We start from the raw sequence: 24938 nt of genomic DNA, 5'->3' as shown, positions 1-24938 counted from the left end.
GTAACCAAATAGTTTCTGGTCCCCATCGACATCCATAGTATTTTTTTCCTTATGGAACTCAATGTGGGTGTAATGAATCTGGTCTATGAACTTCCATTAACTCACCACCAGAGGTCACTCGCTCACCACATGGACTCTTGCACCACACTAACTGTTGCACGCCACCTCAGACTACAATTCCCATCATCCATTGCACTGATGACACACACAGCTGCATACCTACCTACATAAACCTACATAAACCATGGACTTCCTCGTCCTCTCTGCTGAGTATTGTATAGCGTATATCACTCTCCAAGCGATAGCTACTCTATGGAGCCCACTTAGTTGTTATAGTCTTGCCTTGTCTTGGGTGTTTTCTAGTGTTTCGATTCTTGCCCGTGTTTCCTGGATTAACCCTTTGCCTTGCCATTCGGACTCTGTCTCTCTCTGCCTTGCCCTGTTGGATATTGTTCGCCGATCGTCGACCCACGCTTGCCCTAGGATTACTCTTTGTCTTGCCTGTGATGTTCCTGTTTGCTATTGCATGAACCTTGCTTGTTTTGTGACCTAGCCTTTGAATAAAGCCTTGCAAATGGATCTGCACATCTCACGTCTTGTTCGTCCTGTTACAATTGACTGGTTACCCACATTCTTTAAAATAGCTTCTATGTTTAACAGAAGAAAGAACTCGGAGGTTTGAAACAATTTGAAGGTGTGTAAACGATGACAGAAATTTCATTTTTGGGAGAACTGTGCTTTAAATCATGTTGCTCTAAACCTTCAAAATATCTTCCAAAAAAGAATTTGGAAGATAAATGACAATTAGCTAATTATTAAATGACAATTCTGTCATCAATCAAATGATTTTCTGATTAACGGTCCCTTTAAGGGCCATATGTACAGTAGTATTGCAGTTGTGAAAACTGTATAGCCAGCAACACACCACATTTCAAGCCAAACAGCTGTCCTTGTACAGCATTGTGAAGTCTGTCCTTGTAACAGCTGTGAGCATTGTACTGCCAGTCAATGGATCTGTTTGTGGCTGACAAGCTTGAGAGACACTTTAGTGTTCACAGAGCTCACAGTGTAGCCTGACCAATAACACTGAGTGAAGGTCCTGCTGAATAACAATGCAGGTCTACAAGGCAGTGAAGGACATCACAACGTTACGAGCTAGACTTAATAGCAACCTGCAAATGATGGGGGTCTACGCATATTTTGACTCAAACACCCTTCTGTGTTGCAAATCCTTTTGACACATAAAACAGACATCCCTTATGGAAATATAAGCTTAAACCAGCATAAAGTGGTTTGCTGGTCTTATCTGGTCTCTCCACAAGTGTTCAGCTGGTATAGCTGGTCGGCCAGCTGGTCTACTAGCCTGAGCAAGTGCCTAGAGCTATCAAACCACACCAGACTGAAGAGTTTGAAGGCCAGATAAGATTAGCAAAACATATTATGTTGGTTTTCTTAACCAGAGATCTTAACAGAGATCTAATGAGATAATTAGATTTGAATTTCCTTAAACAAATAACAGCACTTGCACAGAGAGCAAGTGTTAAGCATCAGAAATGCTTTGTTGTTGTCATGACACTTAGAGTGCATGTTATTTTCTATCAGCTGTGCAATGCACCGTGAAATAAATCCAAGAAAATATGCATACAAATATGTGAACATTCTAACAATGCCAAGTCAATGAGAGATTTTCTAACTTTAACCTTAAATTTATTTTAAGTGGGAAACTTTAGAAGTATCTACATAATGAAGTTTAGATAGAGCTGAATTAATTGCTTACTTTACAATTTTTTTCATATACTCACTATATATAATTTATTTATTTAAAGATCAGTGTCTCTTACAAAAATAGTTGGTTCATATAATGTTAACCAAAATCAAGACAGCCACCTTCACAGATTTTGAAAGAACTGTCCTTGGTCCTGAACACAAGCAAAGCTCAACTGGCTGTGAGCCAAACTCAACATGATGCTGTTAAAATATAAAGGATGTTAATTAGTAAACCTGGGGCAGGTATAGGCCTATATTGGATCAAATATATGCAATAAAATAGCAAACTCACTGAGGACTGAAGTAATGGCTTACGAAAATTCAGCTTTACCGTTACAGAAATAAATTAATTAAAAAGAATACAGTTATTTTGAATTGTAATAACATTACACAGTATTGCTGTTTTTAACGCATTTCTGATCAAATAAATGTAATCTTAGCTAACAAAAGACACTTCTTTCAAAAACATTTAGAAATCTTAACTACTTCAAACTTTTGAACGGTAGTGCACACATCCACAGCAGAATTCACTTGTGTACCACCAACATTACGCTTAGTTATGAATAAAAAAATGGAATTAAATTTTAGTTTAAGCAATAGTTGAGCTCAGAGAGTCATATAAATGAACTGATATAATGCATACAATACACATTTTGTCATCATTTATTGAGCCAAATGTTGTTCCAAACCTGTATGACTTCCTTCCATGGACCACAAAAGGCACAATGACAGCCTCAGTCAACATTCACTTTCATTGCATGGACAAAAGATGCAATCAAATACGAGTTTGGAACAACATGATGGTGAATAAATGATGACAGAATTTTCATTTTGGGTGACCTAATCATTTAAAGGATCAAATCGTCCCAATAATATGGGCTTCAACTTATTAAAAAAAATCCATTAGCATTCCTTCAGTATTTTGACTAGAGTGAACAGAAACGAACAGCAGGGAAGACGATAGGCCTGTGGCTCACATATGACCCTCTGACACCCGATACAAGCAACTGCTGAACATTAAACCCTTGACTTAGATCCTTTTTATATCAGCAGCCTCTAAATGCTTTTATACCTTTTATATACAAAACCCTGAAAACAGTCGAATGGAAGCATAACATCATTATCTGAAGCATATGTGATTAGCTGTTATTCTTGTAAATTAAAAATATATAACACAATATTTCACACAAAATTTTTTTCTAATACATAAAGCTCGCTCGAGCATATGATGGCCAAAAATGCTGGTGGGTTGGTAGCTGCTAGTATTACAGCCTCGCAAGGACACACACACACACACACATACACACGTCAGTCATGAGCATCATTTTATGTCACTCTTCTTTACGAGGCTGCTGTCTAAAGCAAATGTACTGCATGTCAAGAGACCGAGGCAAGATCCGTGGGCTGCTTGTCCCGCATTAAGTAAATCATGGTAAAAATTTATTTATTTTGTCAGTTAAAGGACAATGCATAACAAATGCACCTGATTTATAAGCGTAACCGGCCTGATAACAGAGCAGCTACTCAATGCCATGAATAATTAACTCGATATCATGATAAATAAACATTGGTTTTGGTACGCATGCATTATAAGTAATTACTGAATATGCATGTGTCCAGTGCAGAAAGGCAAATTAATGATACTGGATACACGATGCATGTAGAGTGATGCTGCCCATCAATTTGTCATCAGTCACTTACTTCCCAACGAAGTTTTCCAGAACCGAGCTTTTCCCAGCACTTTGGCCGCCGACCACTGCGATCTGAGGAAGGTCCAGGTTGGCATTTTGTCCGATGGCAGAGAAGGCGTCCTGCAGTCTGTTTACCAGAGGAATCAAGTCATCCATTCCCCGATTGCCCATCTTGTGAGATGAATAACAGGCTCTATTTCACAGTGAATGAAAACCCGATGTACTCGACTCTGAACGGAGCCCTAATTGGCAGGCCCCGAAATATCTAAAAGCTGTCCCTTGCAGCGTTTCCTTCAATTTTCCAGGCAACCTTTTTGAATCGACATACGTCCTCCTCTGCTGCTGGAGCGATGCGGCGCTGAAGCGCTGGATGCTGCATTACCTTCACCCGCCACTGGGGGCGCACGACATAATCAGACGACTATATTTCTGGTGTATAAAACAAATAAACCTATGCAGCACTAAAATAAAACAGCAAAAGCCATAAAGATGTTTAGTTCATATTCCTAAAACTCGGAGGAAAGTTAGCATTTTCAATCCATAATATGGGTTTTGCCTTACAAAAGCGTTTTTGGATTATAAGAGTAAAATAATGTTGATAGCCAGTTAACACAGTTAACATTAGCCTACTTGAAGAGTGCGTTCTCATACATCAAACATGAATTTGGCGAACCTTTGATCAACGTTCTTGCAGAGTTCTGAACGTGCATTCTTAGAACGTTCATTCAAACTGTTATTTGGTCTTTAACAACGTTCTCAAAACGCTAGCACAAAACATTATTTGTTTATGAAGAAAAATAATTTAGTTGCACGTTTGTCTGGTTTAGAGAACATTCAAAAGTAACATTCCTATAATTTTTGCAAAATAATGAAATTTGACTTTCCATTTAATGTTATCTTCGACATTTATATAACCAAGAAATCTCCCCTTTTTGAAGCATTTCATGAAAATTCAGAAATAACGCTTTCATGACTTAATGGGATCGTTAGCAAAACGTGCTTAGCACATATTTTTTGTTAGATGGATCGTTTTGTTAGATGTATCGTTCTTATATGAATAATGTAGTTACTAATAAATAGTGCTTAATAAATAAGATCTATCTCAATAAGTGTTTTATTATTAATAGTAGTAGTAGTAGTACCGAACTGGACAACTGTTTTAGTCCTTATGTTGCTTTTAACTTGTTACAAAACCTTAGCAAGTTTTAAGGAAATAAATGTTAAACGACTTACATTACATGTTGGAGTTTATTGTGATAGTGACCTGCTGACTGTCTGTAATCCCTGACTTAATTGTCTGTGTTGAATTTTAATGCACAGGCTTTCAGTACACATTCAATCATTTGCAATTTTGTATTTTTGCAAAAGCATTTTTTTTTTATTCTTCTTTCGAGCCGAGTGAGGGCGCACTAGAGTTAATTGTCCGTAACCTCCACACCACAGCACCCGAGGAAGAGAAGTGAGGCTTGTTTTCATATCAAATGTTGAGCTGTTTCGTATATTTCATTAATGTTGTTTTAAACGCATATCAGTTGTGCAATATATGCTGTACGTTGCAGGTTTTTGCCACTTGCTGTCCATAAAGCTTTGTCATAATATCCTGTGCTTTCTGCTGTCAGTGCACTCTTAACACCTTTGAGCTCTATAATGTTAAATTAATATAATTTTTTTCTGTTAAAAGCATAGAAGGCTGCTCTGGCCAAGCTCAACCATTTAAACTTTATTATTGCTTATTTATTTACGCAGTGGAAAGATTAACATGATATAGCACTATTAAAAATGTTATGTCCAACAATTTTATATATATATATATATATATATACATATATATATATATATATATATATATATATATATATATACACCTGATAAGACATCAGAGACCATTTCTTCATACAGAATCACTTCAGATTCCCAGCTCCATGTTGGTGCTTCTTCTTTTCAGTTCACCCCACTCATTTTCTATAGGGTTCAGGTCAGGGAACTGGAATGACCCATTATAAGATTTCTAGCATGGACAGTCAGTTTTAAATTTTGTATCTGTTGGTATTTAATTGAATCCACGGTCCCATGTATCTGAATAAGATGTCCAGGACCTCCGGCAGAAATATTGACTCACAACATTAAAGATATAGAAATATATTTCATTGTAAACATAGGGTACTTTTTTGTCCTGATTGCACCAAACCCATCTTGAGTGTTTGCTGCTATAAAGCTAATTTTTTAGTTTTACCTGACCATAGAATCCAGTCCTGTTTGAAGTCCCAGTAGTGTCTGGCAAATTAATATGTTGGAGTTTGTTTTCCGTTGAAAGCATTTTCTTTTCTGGATTTTTTTTTTTTAAACCCTCCCCAAAAAAAATATTTTTTTGAGGGTTTCCAACCCCTAGACTCAACAATTTTCTGCAATTCTCAAGCTGTGATCTCAAGTCTTTGGCTACTCAAACTCTCCTCCTTGCCTTGCATTAAGACAATATAGACGCATGTCCTCTTCCAGGCAGATTTGTAACATTTTCTGTTAATTGGAAATTCTTAATTACTGCCCTGATGGTGTAAATGGGGATTTTCAATGCTTTAGCTATTTTCTTACAGCCACTTTCTAATTTGTGAAGCTTAACATTCTTTTGCTACAAATCAGAACTATATTCTTTGGTTTTTCTCATTGTGATAAATGATTAAGGGAATTTGGCCTCTGTATTAACTCGTATATATACACCTGTGAAATAGAAAAATCATGGCAGGATAATTTCATGTTCCTAGTCACCCTGGTGTGCTAAAAAATGGAAATATATTTTAGAGATATTTTAGTCATAAGAATTTCTAAGGGTACCAATAATTGTGGCCATTGTGTATTTTTTTTTTTAATTATTTAATTATTTATTTCAGAATGTGACCCCTCTCCCTCCTCTCATTTTTTACTTCAATTAAAGCTTAGATTTTTTTTTTTTCTTTTGGTGTTTATCAAATTTAAATTTATTAAAGTTATTTTATATAAATAGAAAGCATATTAAATGCCAGTAAAGTGTCTGCTTTAATGTTGATTTTAAAATGTCAAATGTCATTTGAAAAAATAAAATGTCAAAATATATGTGAAAAAATGTTCCATCATCATTCAATGTAACAGATATAGGCCTATTTATTATATTAGGCTATATTGTATATTATATATCAAAGTGAGGTGAAAGAGCATTGTGCTTGTTTCACATTTCTTTTTCTTTTCATTCTTCAGTCCCAGAACAAGGAGAGCCTCCTTTGAAAAAACACTGAGCTCAGAGGTATCTTCAGAGTTTATCTTCAATAAATGTAATATTAAAGCAGACAGACTGAAATAAATCAGTGTTTGTGTTTCATGTGATACAAAAATTGACTGCCTCTTTTGGACAGACCAAACGAACTAGAGGAAGAGTCTGCAAATGGAGATAAGATGCAGCAGCCACCAAAAGCAAACTCCTCAAGCATATCAGACCATGAAGGTATTTGACTGTACAGCACTCTGTGTTTGTCTCTTTAGCCTCAGGCAAATTACACATCTACTGAGTGTTGTGTTGTTGAAAAGTTGAAGTGTCTTTTATTTCCCCTCTAAATGATGCAGAGGATGATAACGGCACTGCACAGCTCGAAGAAGACAGTGTGGATCAGAACAGAGCAGCAGAGGTGCAGTATACCAGCATCAGTAACATATTTTTTACAGTAACACATCTTTACCTATGGACTTTCCCAGTGACATCAGTACATCGGTTTTAAATAATAATTGCACACTTAATACATTCCAGTGACCCTCAGAAAAATGTAAAGAATATTAATACGTTTAGTTGTGCTGTTATGCTTTTGGGGGTCAGTAAGATTTTTTTAAATGTTTTTGAAAGAAGTCTTTTATCCTAACCAGGGCTGCATTTATTTGATTAAAATCCAGTAAAAAAAAAAAAAAAAAAGTTTTCTGTTATGCCAAAGCTGAATTTTCAGCAGCCATTACTCTAGTCTTAAAGGGTCATGAACTGAGAAACCAAGATTTCCTTGATCTGTTGACATATAAGAGGTCATTGTACTATAAAATCATCAAAAGTTTCAGAACTCAACATTTTCTTGTTAGTCTAAAAGCAGTTTAGATTGAAGCCAGTCTGCCAAAACGACAGCTTGTGGAATGTGCCACTCTATGATGTAATAGTGTGGGTAAACACCGCCTCCACAGAAGAAGATCAACGCCTACTTCTACATCATTGCCTGTTAAGCCCCGCCCACCATTTCACGCATGTAGTGGAAGGCAAACCCAGGTCTATGCAGAAACCAAACAATAAAGATGCTCCAAACCAAACACAACAAGATGCTGTGCAGTGCCAAGTTGTGGAAAAACAGTCTTTGCATCACCTTCCTTCTGATCCCAGTGTTAGGAAAAAATGGATGAACTTTATTTTTAAGGAAGTTCCAGACCTTGTCATTAAGAACTAGGTATTTCGTTCACTTAATTTTACCACGGATTCGATTACAAACAAGGCACAGGATTTTCAGAACGATTGAAATGTCGCAACACAGAAGTGTGAGTAACTGTTCATGACCCCTTTAAGTATCACAAGATCCTTCAGAATTCATTCTAATTTTCTGATTTGCTGCTCAAGAAACCTTTCTTAGTATTATCAGTTGAAAACAGTTGTGCTGCTTAACATTTATGTGAAAATTGTGGTGTACTTGCTGAATAAAAGTATTAATTTGAACACAGACTTTTAAATAGCAGTGCTATAGAATTGCTTACCATCCTCGTCTGTGTAAAGCTGTATCCAGGCTTTCAGCTTCTTATGTAACTGTATCTGTAAAACACTGTTTACATGGAGCCCCACCCATAGGAGTTATATCATAACAAGACATTATCCGCTTTGAAAAGAACTCCACCTGAACTTAATAAGAGCTTATATTGTATTGAACCTGGAATAATAAGAGCTGTCATTCAGGTGCAGGGTGTTGGTACGTCTCTGAAGGTGACCATCCAGCGCAGCAGTGAGAGTCGAGCCTTCAGCACTTCACCTGAAGAGACGGCAGCAGGTGCAGGCCATGAGGACGAGAAAGAAAGACACAAACACACAGTTAAATTCACCTGCTACATTTGCAACGTCACCTGTACTGACCAGCAAGTAAGACTTGACTGTACGTTAATGAGGAGAGGAGTCGGTTGATCATTGTGTTTAGTGAGGTGTTTGACCTCTGCAGGGCTTCCAGACTCACATGACGAGTTTAGATCATCAGCAGCGTATCATGGAAATCCAGCGTCTGAGCAACACCTGTCTGGCCACACTGTTACCCCACACCCAGGAGTCCCCGCAGGGCACAAACAGGTAAGTGATGCTCTCTGCACTTTAGAGGTGTAAAGTGTACATTTACCTTAGTTGTAAGTATAAACAAACAATTTAACACTATCAGAACTGTTTTGATTCTGTGACAGTCTGAGATACCCAAGATAAGGAAGGAAACTTTTTTTAAAAATCTACTTTAAAAGACTTCTCTAATCTTTGTTTTTATGTTGCTTTCATACATTTCTGGAAAAAACAATTATACTATTTCTTTAAAAAAAAGTTTGATTTAATGACTCTAAACATAGAATGGAAGCCTGTTTCCGCCACTGAATAAAAAATTTAAAAACATAATTGCAACTTTTTATCTCACAATTCTGACTTTTTTTCACACAATTGCGAAAAAAAACTCACAATTCTGAAAAATAAAATCAGAATTGCGAGATATAAACTCACAATTCTGACTTTTTTCTCAGAATTGGCAGTTTATATCTCGCAATTTTAACTTTCACAGAATTGCAAGTTAAAAGCACGCAATTGCGAGTTACGATAGAATTGTGAGAAATCCCATTTCTGAGAACATAGTCATTTTTCCCCCCTCCGAATTGGTCTTTATTCTGTTTTTAAAGTCAGATTTGCGAGAAAAAAACTCAGAATTGCAAGTTTGTATTAAAGTCAGAATTGTGAGACAAAAACTCGCAATTACCTTTTAATTTTTTTATTCAGTGGTGGAAATTGGTTTTCATAACAGTGTATCTAGTAAAAAGTTTTAAATGTTTTATAATAACATTTATTTTTATACTACCATTGTTTATTTTTTGGTTAATCACAAGCAAATTTAGATTTTAATTCATCCTTACTGAATAAAACTTTCTTTAAAGAAAATCATACCGACCTCAGATTTACAGTAATTTGTTAGTGTATGTCACTCACATTAAAAAAGGTAAATATTAAGTATTCCATCATTGCCTCTTGTCAAAAAAAACAACTGCACAACACTCTTTAGAACACAATTGTTTTTTGCTCTTTAATAGAGAGAGACGGGTGGGTCATCAACGCTGGTGACCAACCTGCCAGTCTCATTTTTCTGGTGACCTCATTGAGCACAGGCGAACTAAGAAACACAAGGTGACCTTAACGTTAATAAAACAAATACCACCAAATCTAATCACTACAGAAATATCCACATATACTTGAGAAGCAGAGTTTGATTGTATAAAAATGCTATGTCTTGTCTCCTCATTAGATGGCAAAAGTGTCCTCGAGACCTTTCTGTACCCTGTGTGAGCGCCACTTTAGGACTCCTCGCAAGTTTGTTGAGCATATGAAGTGTCTCCTGAGCACAAACAGAGGGTTGAGGAGGTTTGTGTGAGTATTTTGTTGGTATTTTAATCTAAAATATATTAAATGTAATTGAATAAAACTTATTTATTTCAACATTTGTTGCAGTTAAGAAACAAGGGCGACTCAGAAGATATGGAGGAGCTCATAACAGTGGATGCTATTGGCTGCTTTGAAGGGGAAGATGATTATGAGGAGGATAGAAATGAAGAAGAGATTGCAGTGTTTGAGAAAGTTAGTTGCATTACATTGTGTGCTTTTCTAAATTAGAGTCCCTTTTGGAGTTTTCCTTTTTTATTTGAATTTTGTTCGTAGCATCCGGGTCATAGGGATATGGCCCTGGAAGAGACGACTGATTATGAGGCATATGATCCAGACACACAGTATGGTGAGTGCTGGGCTTTAACCACTTCTCTAGAGTAGACTGTCAAAGAACAGTTTGTGAGTAAGTTCATCTGACAGACCTGACTGCATTCTGACCCTTAGGCACATCGTTTTGTGGTCCCTGTCGCTCAAATCCTTCAAATATGATTATTTGGTTCTCAAAAAAACATTTCTTATTATTAATGTTGAAAACAGTTTTTGCTGCACAGTGGAAATTGAGATACACCACAATTCAAAAGTTTAAGATAAGAAAAAAGAAAAATTAATTAATACTTTTATTAAAAAAAGATGCATTAAATTGATCAAAAGTGACAAAGACATTTAAAATGTAAAAAAATGGTTTCTATTGTAAATAAATACTGTTCTTTTGAACTTTCTGTTCAGTAAAGTATTCTTAAAAATGTATAACTGTTTCCACAAAAACAAAGCAACAAAAAATTCAGTTTTGAATTCAATAAGAACCATTATTAATAATTGAGCACCAATAATAACTCATAATAATTGAGCATCTAATAAGCATATTAAAACTTTTAAAGTATCACTGTGACACTGGAGTATGGCAGGAATAAATACAGAATTAAATTACATTTAAAAAAAAATATATTCATATTGAAATCATTATTTGTAATTTATATTATAAATTATATTACTGTTTCGCTGTACTTTTGTTCAAATAAATGCCTTGGTGAGTATAAAACACTTTTTTTTAAACGGACAGTGGTAGTGAATATTTTGACTTTATGTCTGAACAGCTCTGTATGATGGTCTGATCAGATGGTCTGTTGAAAATAATGCAGCTAAAATACTGAGAAATATATCTGTGTAAATAATGTAGAAGGAATTTTAAAATAAAAAAGTGAATTCAGTGCCAACTGCTCAAATTTGTATTTGATTTTCAGAAGCATAGTGCCCTGAAAATACAGAAGAAGCCGCCTGAGGATGACTGTGAGAGTGATGTGTCATGTAGCAGCCTGATGAGCAACCCTCACTGCTTCCTGTGCCAATGACAGCAGCCAAGCAGATCTCAACAGACCACACATCAATTTCTCAAGAGAGCGCTTACAGTTGAGGAAACTTAAGTCATCTAAGAGACCTCACAAATCTAAGTCTCCACGCTCAAAAAACTCTGGAGCTCCACAGAAGCCTGCCGTGGTCATGAAGCACTTAATATGTACTCCACACTGTGGCTCAGGGTCAAGCCAAGAGTCACACTGCCGAGAACTACAGCACACAGAATCTGTGTCCAGTGAAAAAGAAAAGACATCCTGTGACCCTGTGCATTACTCAGAAGAGCAAGAAAATATGAGCTCTTCACCCACAAACAGTTTGTGTCATGCATCACAGTTGAACTCAGAAGAGAACACAATCAGTTGAGGTTAAAGAGACATTTGGCAAAGACCAAACAAAAATAATCTTCATGTTCATTAGAGTTCATCAAGTGTCTCTGTGAAAACCTGAGAGAAGATAATACTACTTTCAAAAAAATATGTTTTAATTCACAAGTATTGTAAATCTCATTTCCTTTCATTAAATAGTATTTTATATATAATTATAAATAATAATTGTTGAATAACAGTTTATTAATCTAGGTTGGTGTTGTTACTTGAACTGCAATTATGTGTTAATTCTTATTCATCGTAATTATTGTTAATAACTTGTGGTATTTTTCAGCACCTCCATTTAAAATCGATTGGGAAAAGGAAGTGAAAACATTCATGTCCACAATTAATGTCCAAATGTAGAACTGATTTCTTAATTAAAAATGCACATAAATCTTGTCCATTGCCCATTTTTCTCTTTCTTTCTTTCTTTCTTTCTTTCTAATCAGAAAGACCAGTAATAGTAATAAAATGATTCCAAATATAGGACTAATGTTTCCATATGATTAGGACAAGGTTGTGGACATTATGAATCTGGGTATTATCTCCCTCATGATCCCCATCTTGAATATTTGGTGACATGACATCCATTGTGGTTGCATTTCCACCCCACCCCCCACCCCCCCAAAATGTATTTCTTTGCAAACTTGTTAGCAATTGGATAAAAAAAGCCAGTCAGTCCCTGCGTCCCAATGCGCATACTATCCACCCTATCTGCCATAAATATTATTGAAAATGACTAATATCAGAGAATTTAAGATGGATAGTATGCGCACTGGGACGCAGGCTATGAAAAAGTGTCACTAGAGGCTGAAAGTAGACTGTTAGCCGTCACAGCTGGCTGCATCAGTACACGTGGCATGCAGATACATGTGTGTCCTACAGGCGGCGACAGAACGAGCTGCAGGGCATTATGGGGCGGAGATGGCATTCTAGTCCACACACGGACGACGGCGAAGCAAGGCTAGTGCGAGACCTGTAACACCTGCGAGTGGACATAGATATCGATTAAAAATACACAAACAAGCAAAGGTGTCCTGCAGACGGGAATCGGCTGTCGGATTTTGGTGTCATGGCCCAGAATGATTTGATGAGCGACGCGGAGGACGTGGCGGATCAGGTAAGAGAACAGAAGGCCCTGCCAGACAACTTACACAGTAAATCACGGAGATCACTCTTCTGTGCTAAACAAATGCTTTCGAAGTTCAGGAAAGTCCATGTCTGCGTGTGCAGCTTCGTCTTGTTTGCTTGGCTGCAAACGAGGTTTGTTTATTGACTAAATTCTAACGTTACTCCTGTGACTGAAGTACTAGCAATACTGTTCAGAAAAACTGCTTTGGCTGCTTTCGTGAACTAATATTTGACACCTATAGCTATTAAAGATATATAAGTACATCTACTTTAATTCTGTGAACCCAGAATGTTTTAATGGCATACAAACTTTATCCTCGAATCGTTTTCATCAGTGTCTTCAAACATCTGTTATGATGAGGCAAGAGTGTATGTTACACACGTAATACCAACATAAAAGATGACTGATTAGAAAAAGATGATTTTGTTGTCCATATGCAATAGGAAATTAACAGCAACACATTAATCTGATGCCTTTGTTGTTTACGTTTCAGAATATGCATAATTATGCATAATTCAGCATTATTGGATGTGTTTGGGGCCCTCTTTTCTTCTTGTTTTGGGCTTAATAATAGAAATCAGCTTTATAATATGTTATTATTATGTGGGTGTAATTTTTGAGCGTTTTATCAAGGCCATCACTGTCATAAGCATTTCATCTTATTTATGGCCTGATTGTCAAAGTCATTTTAGTAAGCTGATTAAACCCCAGCCAATGACAGGTATCTTCAATTATTAAGTGTAGTTTTATCACAGCGCAACAGGAACAATATTAAAATCCCATTTTTTTGGTTCATACAACTCCCATTCAGCAATCCTGCCTTTTGGAGCATGTAACAGAAGGCAAATCCTGTGCTCTTCGATATTCCTGTGCTGCTTGGAAACAAGTCAAATACCCTCCAGGCACACAGACTGCAAGTAAGGTATTCACACACAGGCAGACAATGGCCCTGAGATCTCTTCCCATTCATTTGGTCTTGCTTGGTACTTGTTGAATGCTGATTGGCCCGTTTTCTTCTTAGTGCTGATGTGGACCGTCCGGGGGCGGGGCTTAGTAGAGGCTGGTGTCAAAGCTCACATAAGTGTTGAGTTAATCACCAGCTGGTTTAGAGAGCGTTATTATGAAACCCTGCCATGTATTGACAATCTATACATTTTAGTATTCCTGCAATCTGCTTATTTTCTTTCACAAATAACAGAATTCTATAATTTACCATTGGTTTTACAAGCAGATTATTATTTCTTACTTTCATTTATCAAGCTAGCTGATGTTACAGGTTAAGCAGTGAGAATATAATATCCAGGGCTCGCAAAATTTCTAAATCCCTGGTAGCCCTTCGGGCAGGTACTCTTCAGATTTTGGTAGCCCGAAAATTAATTTAACTAGCCCAAATAAAATAACGACCATAAATGTCAATCAAAAACATTTTCTATACACAAATATCAACGAATATCAAGGAAAGAGTTTTATTTTACTATTTACAAGGTATCTGCAGAATTCTTTATCTATTTAAGGCTATTTGAAAATTTATTTCATAGACAGTTTTAAATACGTTAAATGGTATAAGGTCTTAAAAATGTTCCCTCTAATTTGTTTTCTTGCTGAGCAAAACTTTTCTCTGTTGGGCGGACATTTCGGGCACCTGAGCAAAAGCATGCTTTATACCAGACCTGTACAGCACGCACACAAATAAAGTGTGTAACTTTTAACTTTAATGTGCTGTTTATATTTGATTTGACCCTTGATGTAAATAAATGATGTACATTTTAGGTTACCTGAGAAAACATTTTTACTGTACAATACACTGCAGTTCAAAAGTTTGGATCAGTAAAGTTTTTTAAAGAAGTTTCTTATGCTCATCAAGGCTGTATCTATTTGATAAAAAATACTGAATATTATTTCACAAAATAATATTGTGAAATATTATTGCAATTTAAAATAAACTTTCTATTTTAATATACTTTAAAATGTAATTAATTCCTGTGAAGCAAAGCAGTATTTTCAGTCACATGATCCTTTAGAAATCATTCTAATACGCTGATTTTTAGTCAATGATGGAAACGGTTGTACTTTTTTTTTTCTTTTTTTTATACAGATTTTTTGGGACCTATGATATTTTAAAAAAATAAAAAGAACAGTGTTTAGTCAAAGAGATTTTGTTACAATATAATCTATTCAAAATTTTGGGGTCAGGATTTTTTTCTTTCTTTTTTAAAGATTTAAAAAGTTTAAAGAAAGTTAAATAAGCTTTATTCAGTAAGGATGTGTTAAATGGATAAAATGAATAGTAAAGACTTCTATTGTTAGAAAATAATTTCTATTTTGAATAAATGCTGTTCTTTTAAACTTGTTATTAATCAAAGAATCAAAGAAAAAAGTAACACAGGTTCCAAATAAGTCGGGGGAAGTCGTGGCCTAATGGTTAGAGAGTTGGACTCGTAATCGAAAGGTTGCGGGTTCGAGTCCCCGGCCGGCAGGGATTGTAGGTGGGGGGAGTGAATGTCCAGCGCTCTCTCCACCCTCAATACCACGACTGAGGTACCGAACCCCCAACTGCTCCCCGGGCGCTGCAGCATGGCTGCCCACTGCTCCGGGTGTGTGTTCACGGTGTGTGTGTGTTCACTACTCACTGCTGTGTGTGTGCACTTGGATGGGTTAAACGCAGAGCACCAATTTCGAGTATGGGTCACCATACTTGACAATACGTCACGACAAAAAAATAAATATTAAGCAGCACAACCGTTTCAACACTGATAATAAATCAGCATATTAGAATGATTTCTGAAGGATCATGGGACACTGAAGACTGGAGAAATTATGCTGAAAATACAGCTTTGATCAGGAATAAATGCTATTTTATAGTATAGGTATTAAAATAGGAAACCAATATTAGAAATTGCAATACTATTTCACTATATCACTGTTTTTCTGTATTTCTGAAATGAATACAGCCTTGATGAGCAAGAGACTCAAAGTCAAAAACCTGATAAATAACTGACCTTTTTTTTGAGTCTATAATATAGGCCTAACGTATATTATCAAAACAAACTATTTAAACTGATAGAATAGAATCAACTTAAGATGAGATCTGTAAGTTAAATATGTAACTAAAATATAGCTGTCTAAACATACTCTAAAAATACTCTTGTGTGTGACTGTTCATGTTTCAAAGTTTTGTTATCCATCCTCTGCTATTTCCAGCACTTAATCAAGCCACTCTTTAATACATGAGGACGTTTTATTTCACATGTCATTGCGTTTGCATTGGCTCTGTGTTGAGCGCACTTCAACCATTGAAGTATTCAGTTTCTACAGCGACTCATTTGGTGCATATCGTTCTCTTTCTATGAAGCCGGTTCTAACTCTGTCGTGACATAAGCTCTATAGCGGTTTGCCCGAGCATTGCTATTCTTTCCCTTTTACTGGCGGCATTCAATCAAATGGCTTCCCAACTCATTTTTGTGTGCACGAGGCACATTATTTCTTTTGAGCGGCCGCGGTGGAAGAAGAGCGCGTCGCGCGTGCGCTCAGCTTAGAGGGAACATTGTGTGGGAGCCCTGTAGTTAAGTTAGCCGTCGGGCAGGGCAGTGATACATTTTGGTAGCCCAACTGGAAAACATAATAGCCCCGGGACGTCGGGCTAGAGATTTTGTGAGCCCTGATTCCTGTATTCTTCCGGGAAGAGTAAATTGCATCATCTTTACGCTTCCCTGTACATTTCTATTTGACACCTGTTGCATGAGGAAGTGGAAAAGATTCATTACTAGTACACCACAGTGATATTTAAATGCTGGAGATGAGTCATGAGTCCTCAGTTGCAAATGGATCTGCTTTTGGCCACCTGTGCTCTGATATTGACTGAAAAGGGTATTTGGAGCTCGGAGGTTGAACATTTAAGCAGCATTCATTTCAAGAGCTGCTTCAGCACTTCCTTGAAGTAATATGATGCTTGTGTAAATCTAAACTATTCATACTAGGATGGATTTATGGATCTTTTTAGTTTTTTGCCGTTCATTCCTTTTTGTTAAACTTGTTTGAGATCTGTCAGTAGATATTAAAATAGCTTTCTAATTGCACAAATCTATGCTCGGCTATAATACATTTCTTTCTTTTTATGTTGACTTGAATTACTGATCAAGAGATTTTTTTTTTTTTTTTTTTGAAAATGTTCTATTGCTCATCAGAGCCCCATTTATTTGAACAAAAATACAGTAAAACGATAATATAGTCATTTTTATTACAATTTGAAAGAACCGTTTTCTATTTTAACATTTTAAAATATAATTTATTCCTGTGATGCAAAGCTGAATTTTCAGCATCGTTACTCCAGTCTTCAGTGTCACATGATCCTTCAGAAATCAATTCAATATGTTGATTTGCTGCTCTAGAAACATTTCTTAATATTAACAATGTTGAAAGCAGTTGTGCTGCTTAATGTTTTTGTGAACCCAAAATGTTTGAAATGACTTGAAAATATAAATTATTTGTAACAGTGTAAATGTCTATACAGTCACTTGTTGTGAACAATTTAATGTATCCTTCCTGAATAAAAGTATTAATTTCTTTTAAAAATTTGATCCCAAACCTTTGGAATGGTTATATATCACAACATGGTCCTTTATGCTGACCTAGGATGTGTTCTCTAATTGAAGTCTATGCACATGCTCATAAAGCTGTGCCTTATTCATCGGTAATTATTGCCCTAAAATTTACATGTTCACAATGACATTACATGTTTATTATTTGTGTTTGTACAAACATTATACCGGAATTTGGGGATTTTCATATCTTTGTCTTTTTGTTCATCTCTAGTTCCTTCGAGTGACGAAGCAGTACCTGCCCCACATAGCACGTCTGTGTCTGATTAGCACGTTCTTGGAGGATGGCATTCGCATGTGGTTCCAGTGGAGTGAGCAGAAAGAATATATTGAGACGACGTGGGGATGTGGCTTCTTCCTGGCCACACTGTTTGTGTTAATGAACTTACTCGGACAGCTGGGTAAGAAGTTTGTTCGGTGGAAATATCGCTGGTGATTTGGAACATCTTCATATTTTTATATGGAATTTTTCATTATCTGTTTTACAGGTGGTTGTATACTGATCCTGAGCAGGAATTTTGTGCAGTATGCCTGCTTTGGATTATTTGGAATCATCGCCTTACAGGTGTGAGCATTCTGTTTGTGTTCTTTACGATTGTAATTGGATGTTATCTTTGGTTAGGAATATAATTAAGTTAAACTGTTTAATTACCGTTCTGATCTTTATCTGTTCCAGACTGTTGCCTATAGCATTCTCTGGGACCCAAAGTTTTTGATGAGGTAAGTTCTTTGCAGGATGAGCTAGGAATGAGTATATCATCCTGTGTTTTATGCTCTGATCTCGTCATTTTCTCTGTGTTTCAGGAATTTGGCTCTGGGGGGAGGTCTGCTGCTGCTGCTTGCGGAGTCCCGATCTGAGGGCAGGAGTATGTTTGCTGGGGTTCCCACTATGAGAGAGAGCTCTCCTAAACAGTACATGCAACTGGGTGGCAGAGTCCTGCTGGTGCTTATGTTTATGACGCTGCTGCACTTTGATACAAGCTTCCTCTCGGTGAGCGATTATTCTCAGCATGGTAAATGGGTGAATCGCAAAGAAATCTCTAGGCTAAATTTCACAAATCAAAAGGAAAAAAATAAATTATTGTGCAGGTTTAAAAATCTTTAGGATCTTTTTTAGGATCTTAATCTTTTTTTTATGACAACATTTTAATGACAATTTCATCTCTTCTGTAATGCTAGAAAATATTATTCTGATTACTATAATCCAGTCATGAAAATTGTCTGGGTAGCAGTTACAGTGGGGAAAAGTACGTTTGAGAGACAGAATAACAACAAACAAATCCAGAAAAACGCATTTTAAAAAAAGTTATAAATTGATTTGCATTTTAATGAGTGAAATAAGTATTTGATCCCCTATCAATCAGCAAGATTTCTGGCTCCCAGGTGTCTTTTATACAGGTAAGGAGCTGAGATTAGAAGCACTCTCTTAAAGGGAGTGCTCCTAATCTCAGTTTGTTACCTGTATATAAGACACCTGTCCACAGAAGCAATCAATCAATCAGATTCCAAACTCTCCATCATGGCCAAGACCAAAGAGATGTCTAAGGATGTCAGGGACAAGATTGTAGACCTACACAAGGCTGGAATGGGCTACAAGACCATCGCCAAGCAGTTTGGTGAGAAGGTGACGACAGTTGGTGCTAGCTCTTTATTATCAACTCAACTCGCCGTGTTTGGAGGAGGAGGAATGCTGCCTATGACCCCAAGAACACCATCCCCACAGTCAATCATGGAGGTGGAAACATTATGCTTTGGGGGTGTTTTTCTGCTAAGGGGACAGGACAACTGCACCACATCAAAGGGACGATGGAAGGGGCCAAGTACCGCCAGGGCATTGAAGCCGGCCAGGGCACTGAAAATGGATTGTGGATGGGTATTCCTGCATGACAATGACCCAAAACACACGGCCAGACCATAATCCCACAGAAAATCTGTGGAGGGAGCTGAAGGTTTGAGTTGCCAAACGTCAGCCTCGAAACCTTAATGACTTGGAGAGGATCTGCAAAGAGGAGGGGGACAAAATCCCTCCTGAGATGTGTGCAAACCTGGTGGCCAACTACAAGAAATGTCTGACCTCTGCGATTGCCAACAAGGGTTTTGCCACCAAGTACTGTGATGTTTTGCGAAGGGGTCAAAATACTTATTTGACTCATTAAAATGCGAATCAATTCAAAACTTTTTTGAAATGCAACAAAAATTTTTTTTTTTTTTGTTGTTCTGTCTCTCCCTGTTCAAATAAACCTACCATTAAAATTATAGACTGATAATTTCTTTGTCAGTGGGCAGATGTACAAAATCAGCAGATGATCAAATTTTTCCCCACTGTAAGTGTTTTTTTTTTTTTTTTTTTTTAATAAATATAGTAATTATTATTAAGATTTTGGTAATAAAAAAATCATAATACATGTATAATAAAATAATCTTTCTTTGTATTAAAGAATTGATTTTATTTCATAAAATAATTATTTTATGAAAATAAAAAAATATTGTAACGAATGAATGCCAATTATATATTATGTTCTGAATTGTTCATATTTAATGATATTTTACATAATTTAATTGTTTTCTGTAATAAATGTGTACATTTATTTTTAAAGTTTGTAAATGTTATGTAATATTATAATATATTTATATCAATTTATTTAGCAGTCACTTTTGATCAATTTAATGCATCATTGCTAAACTAATTTTATTCAGCATTCAATTTTATTTTACTATATGATAGTTTTTTTTTTAAAGAAACATCTTGCTGACCCCATACTTTTGAATGGTAAACTGTGTATATTATTTAAAAAATGAGTGCTTTCTGCACTAAGCCTTCATCAGGAAATGATTCTTAGCATCACAAACTAATCAAGGTCTTAATGTTAACATCGGCAGTTGCTAGTAAAAATATAGACGCAGAAAATGGCATTTAGAATATTACAGTTTCTCAAAAACACCTTTTTACACGTTTTGCTTATCTTTCAGCACTTTTTAGATTAAAGCTTAGAGCTGGATTTAAGACTTCAATCAGCCCTGTTTACATATGACTGAATGTGCAGTCATTATCGTTTATAGTTGGCCTTTTCTTGCTTTATAAATGTGCTCATAAACCACATCTTATGACTTGGCAGAATGGCTAAAAGTTTATTGCACCAGTTTCAGATGTTTCTGCAGATAAGTGCTTCAGGCTCAGATAATGTTGTGATTGTGGTTCTCAGGATGTGGGTTGGTGGTAGAGTTTTTGTCAATTCCATCATAATGCAGCCTGGCGCGCACAGTTTGTTTACTTTATCTATGTAAATGTTGTATTATAATAGAAAGGGCGGTCAGACTGCTCATGGTTTGCAAACATACAAGCTATAAAGGCAAGACAATTACCAGCGCTGATGTCAAACACTGTTACAATAAAGCAGTTGTTGTGAGTCACAATCTGTTCTGATGCACTTATGGATATCAAGGACAGAATGTTAGAATCATTTCATTGTACATCGTTAGGACAGGACAATACATGCATACAAACTTAACCTATGAAAGGGAGGAAAGAAATGCTTTGCATATGCTTTGTTTTTGACGTTATAGGCCAGATGTCAGTATTTTGCCATTAATTCATCTAATATCCATATTAGGTATATATACAGTATTGCATGATACAGGACTTCATTCTCAAAAGCCATGAACAAAACTACACAAGAAAAAAAATGACAGGCTACATTAATCAAGGCTTCAATGAAGAGTTTTAAATGGATATGGTTCAAAAGTTTGGGTCAGCAAGAAGTATCTTATGCTCACAAATACTGTATTTATTTGGTCAAAAATACTGTAAAACAATATTTGAATGTATTTTAAAATGTAATCTATTCCTGTGATGCAGAGCTGAATTTTCCGCATCATTACTCTAGTCTTTAGTGTCACATGATTCTTCAGAAATCATTCTAATATGCTGATTTGATGCTCGAGAAGCATTTTTAATTATTATGAGAACATTTTTGCATATGTTTTCAGGATTCTCCGATTAATAGTAAGTTCAAAGGAACAGCGTTTATTGAAATGGAAGTATTTTGTAACATAAAATATATTTACTCATTTTTGATCAATTCAATGCATATTCATTTTTTAAAACTAAATACTTCATTAATTCCAAAATTTTGAATTAAGTATATTTGGAAACTAAACATTGATAATGTGCCATTGTTTAGCTGATGCATTGCAATTCACAGCTATAGTAATAATTGTATTGTAATCATCTATTTCACCACTAGAGGTCAGACGTGACCAGGTTTTCTGTAGCCTGCGTGATTTCTGTAGTGTTACATTTAGTTTCCTGTGTCACAGTTTCACATTAGTCTGGTGTCTCTTTGACTTCCTTTTTCTAATGTGTCTGTTTGGTTTTAGATCTTGCAGAACCTGGTGGGCACAGCACTTATTGTTCTGGTAGCAATCGGTTTCAAGACTAAACTAGCCGCCCTAACCCTGGTCATCTGGCTGCTGGCTATCAACGTGTACTTCAACGCTTTCTGGACCATACCAGCCTACAAGCCCATGCACGACTTTCTCAAGTACGACTTCTTCCAGACCACGTCGGTGATTGGAGGCCTTCTGCTGATAGTAGCACTAGGTCCAGGTGGAGTGTCCATGGATGAGAAGAAGAAAGAGTGGTGAGACGGGACTGAACTCAAACGGCTTACTTGCTCACTCAGTAGTTTGCCCTTTGGCAACAGCTTTGACACAAAGCAGGTACACTACTTAGGGAGGAAAGAGCCAATTGAGACGTGGCCTCACAAACACCCCAGGACCAACAGAACGACCCGCTCTCCACATCTCATGCACTGTCTGTGTTTTCATCTTGCGTGCTTACTGAATTATTTTCACCAGCACTTTTAGACATATTAGTTTATCATATTTATTTTCTAAAGGTTCAGGTCAGATTCTGTTATTTGAGAACCCCAATGAAAATCTGAAGCATCCGTGTTATAAAAGCTGCGACTATGTTAAAAGAATAACAAATTTATCTCCTTTACCATCTTTCTCTGCCTTTTTATTTCGGTGCCAATTGCAAGTCATCAAACCAAAGACATATCCTTCAGATATATATACATCATTCTGCTTTTAAGTTTAGTTAAGCCATTTAATTGATCGTAAAATTAATTGGAAGGTGAATGGAAAGTCGATTTGATTTAGTTTTTTGGTCAGTCAATCATGTTCCATGTGCTGTCTCTGGGCTGGATTTCAACTGATATTGTTGCGGTGTTGAAAACTTTTGCACACTGGTTTTCTTAAATGTGTCGATCTCTCCCCATCAAAAAGCTAAACAAGTTCAAGAAGATTTTGCAAAGAGACATTCTTATTCGTGAATATTTTCTACCATTTCAAAGTAGTTAAATGTAAAGACAAAAAATGTTTAATGGCCGTTATGAAGGGCGTTCCATTCGATTCTAAAGATTCATTGGCTTCTCATGTCTGTGTAAGAAGCTGTTAGTTTATTAGCGTGTTTGCTGTCTATCGTCAGGTCACTTTGAAGTTTACAAAAAGTGAATTATAGTGTTTCTCGAAACAAGCAGAGAGTGAGATGACTATATTGGAACCATGTGGTTTGGTTTGTCAGACTCTGTGTTTATCCTCTTTGTACAAAAAAAGAAATGACAGAAAAAAATACTGGTTTTCTAAGTGTTTTAAATATGTTTTGACATATAAAGGGAAAAGAGAAAATGTCGTTGTTTAATTTGTTTTTTATCTTTATTTTATTTTTTAGTAATCAACAATAAAACTAGATTATTCAAAAACCAATCTTTTGGTCTACATGACATGAAAACAGATGAATGGTCGTTGGAGATGATTGTCTAAATATAAAAATAAATGTTTGAGCTTTCATATTTAAAACAGTAGTCACCCAAACCTTCACAACAAGCAGCAGGAAGTCAAAAGACAATTTCCCCAAACATTCAACAAAATGTGAAAAAAAAAAAAAAAGTGATCAGATTTTTTGTAGGCCTAATCTTTACAGATTAATTTGCCAACATTGCTTGCTACAAGAAAGCTTGACACATTAATGTACTACAATATTTTGAAATGTATAGACTTTTTATATATATATATATATATATATAAGAAAATCCTTTTAAAATGTTGTATTTTATGCTCTCCTCATATGTGCATTATATTGACTTGTACCTTTTGTTAACCAAGAGAACACATGACATGACAAATCAGCTGTCCTACATAGAGGACGTTTTGCTGTTAGACAGTGTTTGAGATGAAGCCTGGCAGAGCAGCAGGAAAACCCTCAGAAAGTCGCTTTGTGATCGGCTGCAACGCGTAAAGGTGATTTCCACTACTACTTTTGTGTCCTTTTCAGTTACATTTTTTTTATAGACTTTATATAAATATTTAAAACTTTACTGTAGCAATAATGCAATAACTGCAGTTATCAGCGGAAGCTCTAAAGCGAGGTCATACGTTCGTGAGCAGCAGAGGGCGCTAAAGCTGTTTCTAATGGTTTATTATGAGACTTCATGGCGACCAGTTGCATCAAGCTACTTTCTTAAATGTGATATTTTAGTCGCTTCATGTAGGCGTAATGATGGATTCAGATACTTACCCACTCAAGTCTTCAAATAAGCTATTGCTAATCTATTAAGGTACTTGTTTTTCTTTACTGTTTCTGTTAACTACACATTGTACAGAACACAGCGTGCAAACGTGAATTAATCAATATTCATACTGAAAGTTTATTTAATCCACCAATATCTGATATGTTATCTTGTATTTAGGTAATATTTAGAAAAACTGCTACTGGCTGTATCAGCATGTTCCTAGCACTCTTTGCTCCAGTGAATAGAAGTCTTATTTTAGGCTTATTTTTAATGTCAGTCTGTGTTAAGATACTACTGGCACTTTTAATGTCAGTTTCTAGCTTATTGATTTGACTACCAAACAACTATTTGACATTTTCACTGTTATTAGCAAAGACAAAATGGGACATGTTTTTAAAAAATAAAAAATAAAACTTTATTCTAATATAAAAGATGGCTTTGAAACGACAACAAAACAGCTGCTATATAGAGAGAACACATTTGTCTTGTTTGACTTAATCTTAGTTAATGATGTGTAATCTCTTCAACAACTTGCCCTGCTCCTCCTGTAATGATTATATGGTACCACTGCAGTAGTACTTTGCAAGAGTGCTATTATAGTTGGCAATTTAGGTTTGATATTAAGACCAGGCCCTCTGGCAACACAAATGGTAGTCACTGTTTTCCCTTTTTATCTTTGTTTTCCTCCTCCTTGAGCTCAACTCACTTCCTCTGCCTTTAGCCATGCAGCAACTGATCTGTGAAGGAAACGTTATTTATAAACAAATACTGCCTCCTTTTTTGGCCGCAGTAG

At 36.1% G+C, this 24938-nt stretch overlaps 2 protein-coding genes and 1 pseudogene across 4 annotated transcripts in view; 2 read left to right on the top strand and 1 right to left on the bottom strand.

The window, feature by feature from the left end:
- Positions 1 to 3826, bottom strand: part of LOC306871064 (dynamin-1-like) — a 32243-nt gene extending 28417 nt beyond the window's left edge. For both annotated transcript variants that reach the window (XM_079418749.1, XM_079418750.1), the window contains exon 1: positions 3469 to 3826. In XM_079418749.1, the coding sequence (XP_079274875.1) occupies positions 3469 to 3629 (161 nt within the window). In that variant the 5' untranslated portion in view covers positions 3630 to 3826. The remainder of the gene's footprint in view (positions 1 to 3468) is intronic.
- Positions 3827 to 5471: 1645 nt separating this feature from the next.
- On the top strand, positions 5472 to 10500 carry LOC306870732 (cip1-interacting zinc finger protein-like; annotated as a pseudogene). The gene is made up of 10 exons: positions 5472 to 5478; positions 6687 to 6732; positions 6842 to 6930; positions 7050 to 7111; positions 8401 to 8580; positions 8657 to 8781; positions 9771 to 9864; positions 9983 to 10098; positions 10186 to 10311; positions 10393 to 10500. The product of its transcript is annotated as a cip1-interacting zinc finger protein-like (transcript).
- Positions 10501 to 12730: 2230 nt separating this feature from the next.
- LOC306871419 (surfeit locus protein 4-like) lies at positions 12731 to 23496 on the top strand. The gene is made up of 6 exons (XM_079419331.1): positions 12731 to 12960; positions 17785 to 17971; positions 18059 to 18135; positions 18247 to 18290; positions 18375 to 18561; positions 21948 to 23496. The coding sequence occupies exons 1-6, from the start codon at positions 12913 to 12915 to the stop codon at positions 22212 to 22214; spliced, it is 810 nt and encodes a 269-aa protein (XP_079275457.1). The 5' UTR covers positions 12731 to 12912; the 3' UTR covers positions 22215 to 23496.
- The last annotated feature ends 1442 nt before the right edge of the window (positions 23497 to 24938 follow it).

Source organism: Barbus barbus, assembly GCF_936440315.1.
Source record: "Barbus barbus genome assembly, chromosome: 6".
Classification (NCBI taxonomy): domain Eukaryota; kingdom Metazoa; phylum Chordata; class Actinopteri; order Cypriniformes; family Cyprinidae; genus Barbus; species Barbus barbus.
The sequence above is the reverse complement of the archived record's forward strand: the minus strand, read 5'-3'. Positions and strand labels throughout refer to the sequence as shown.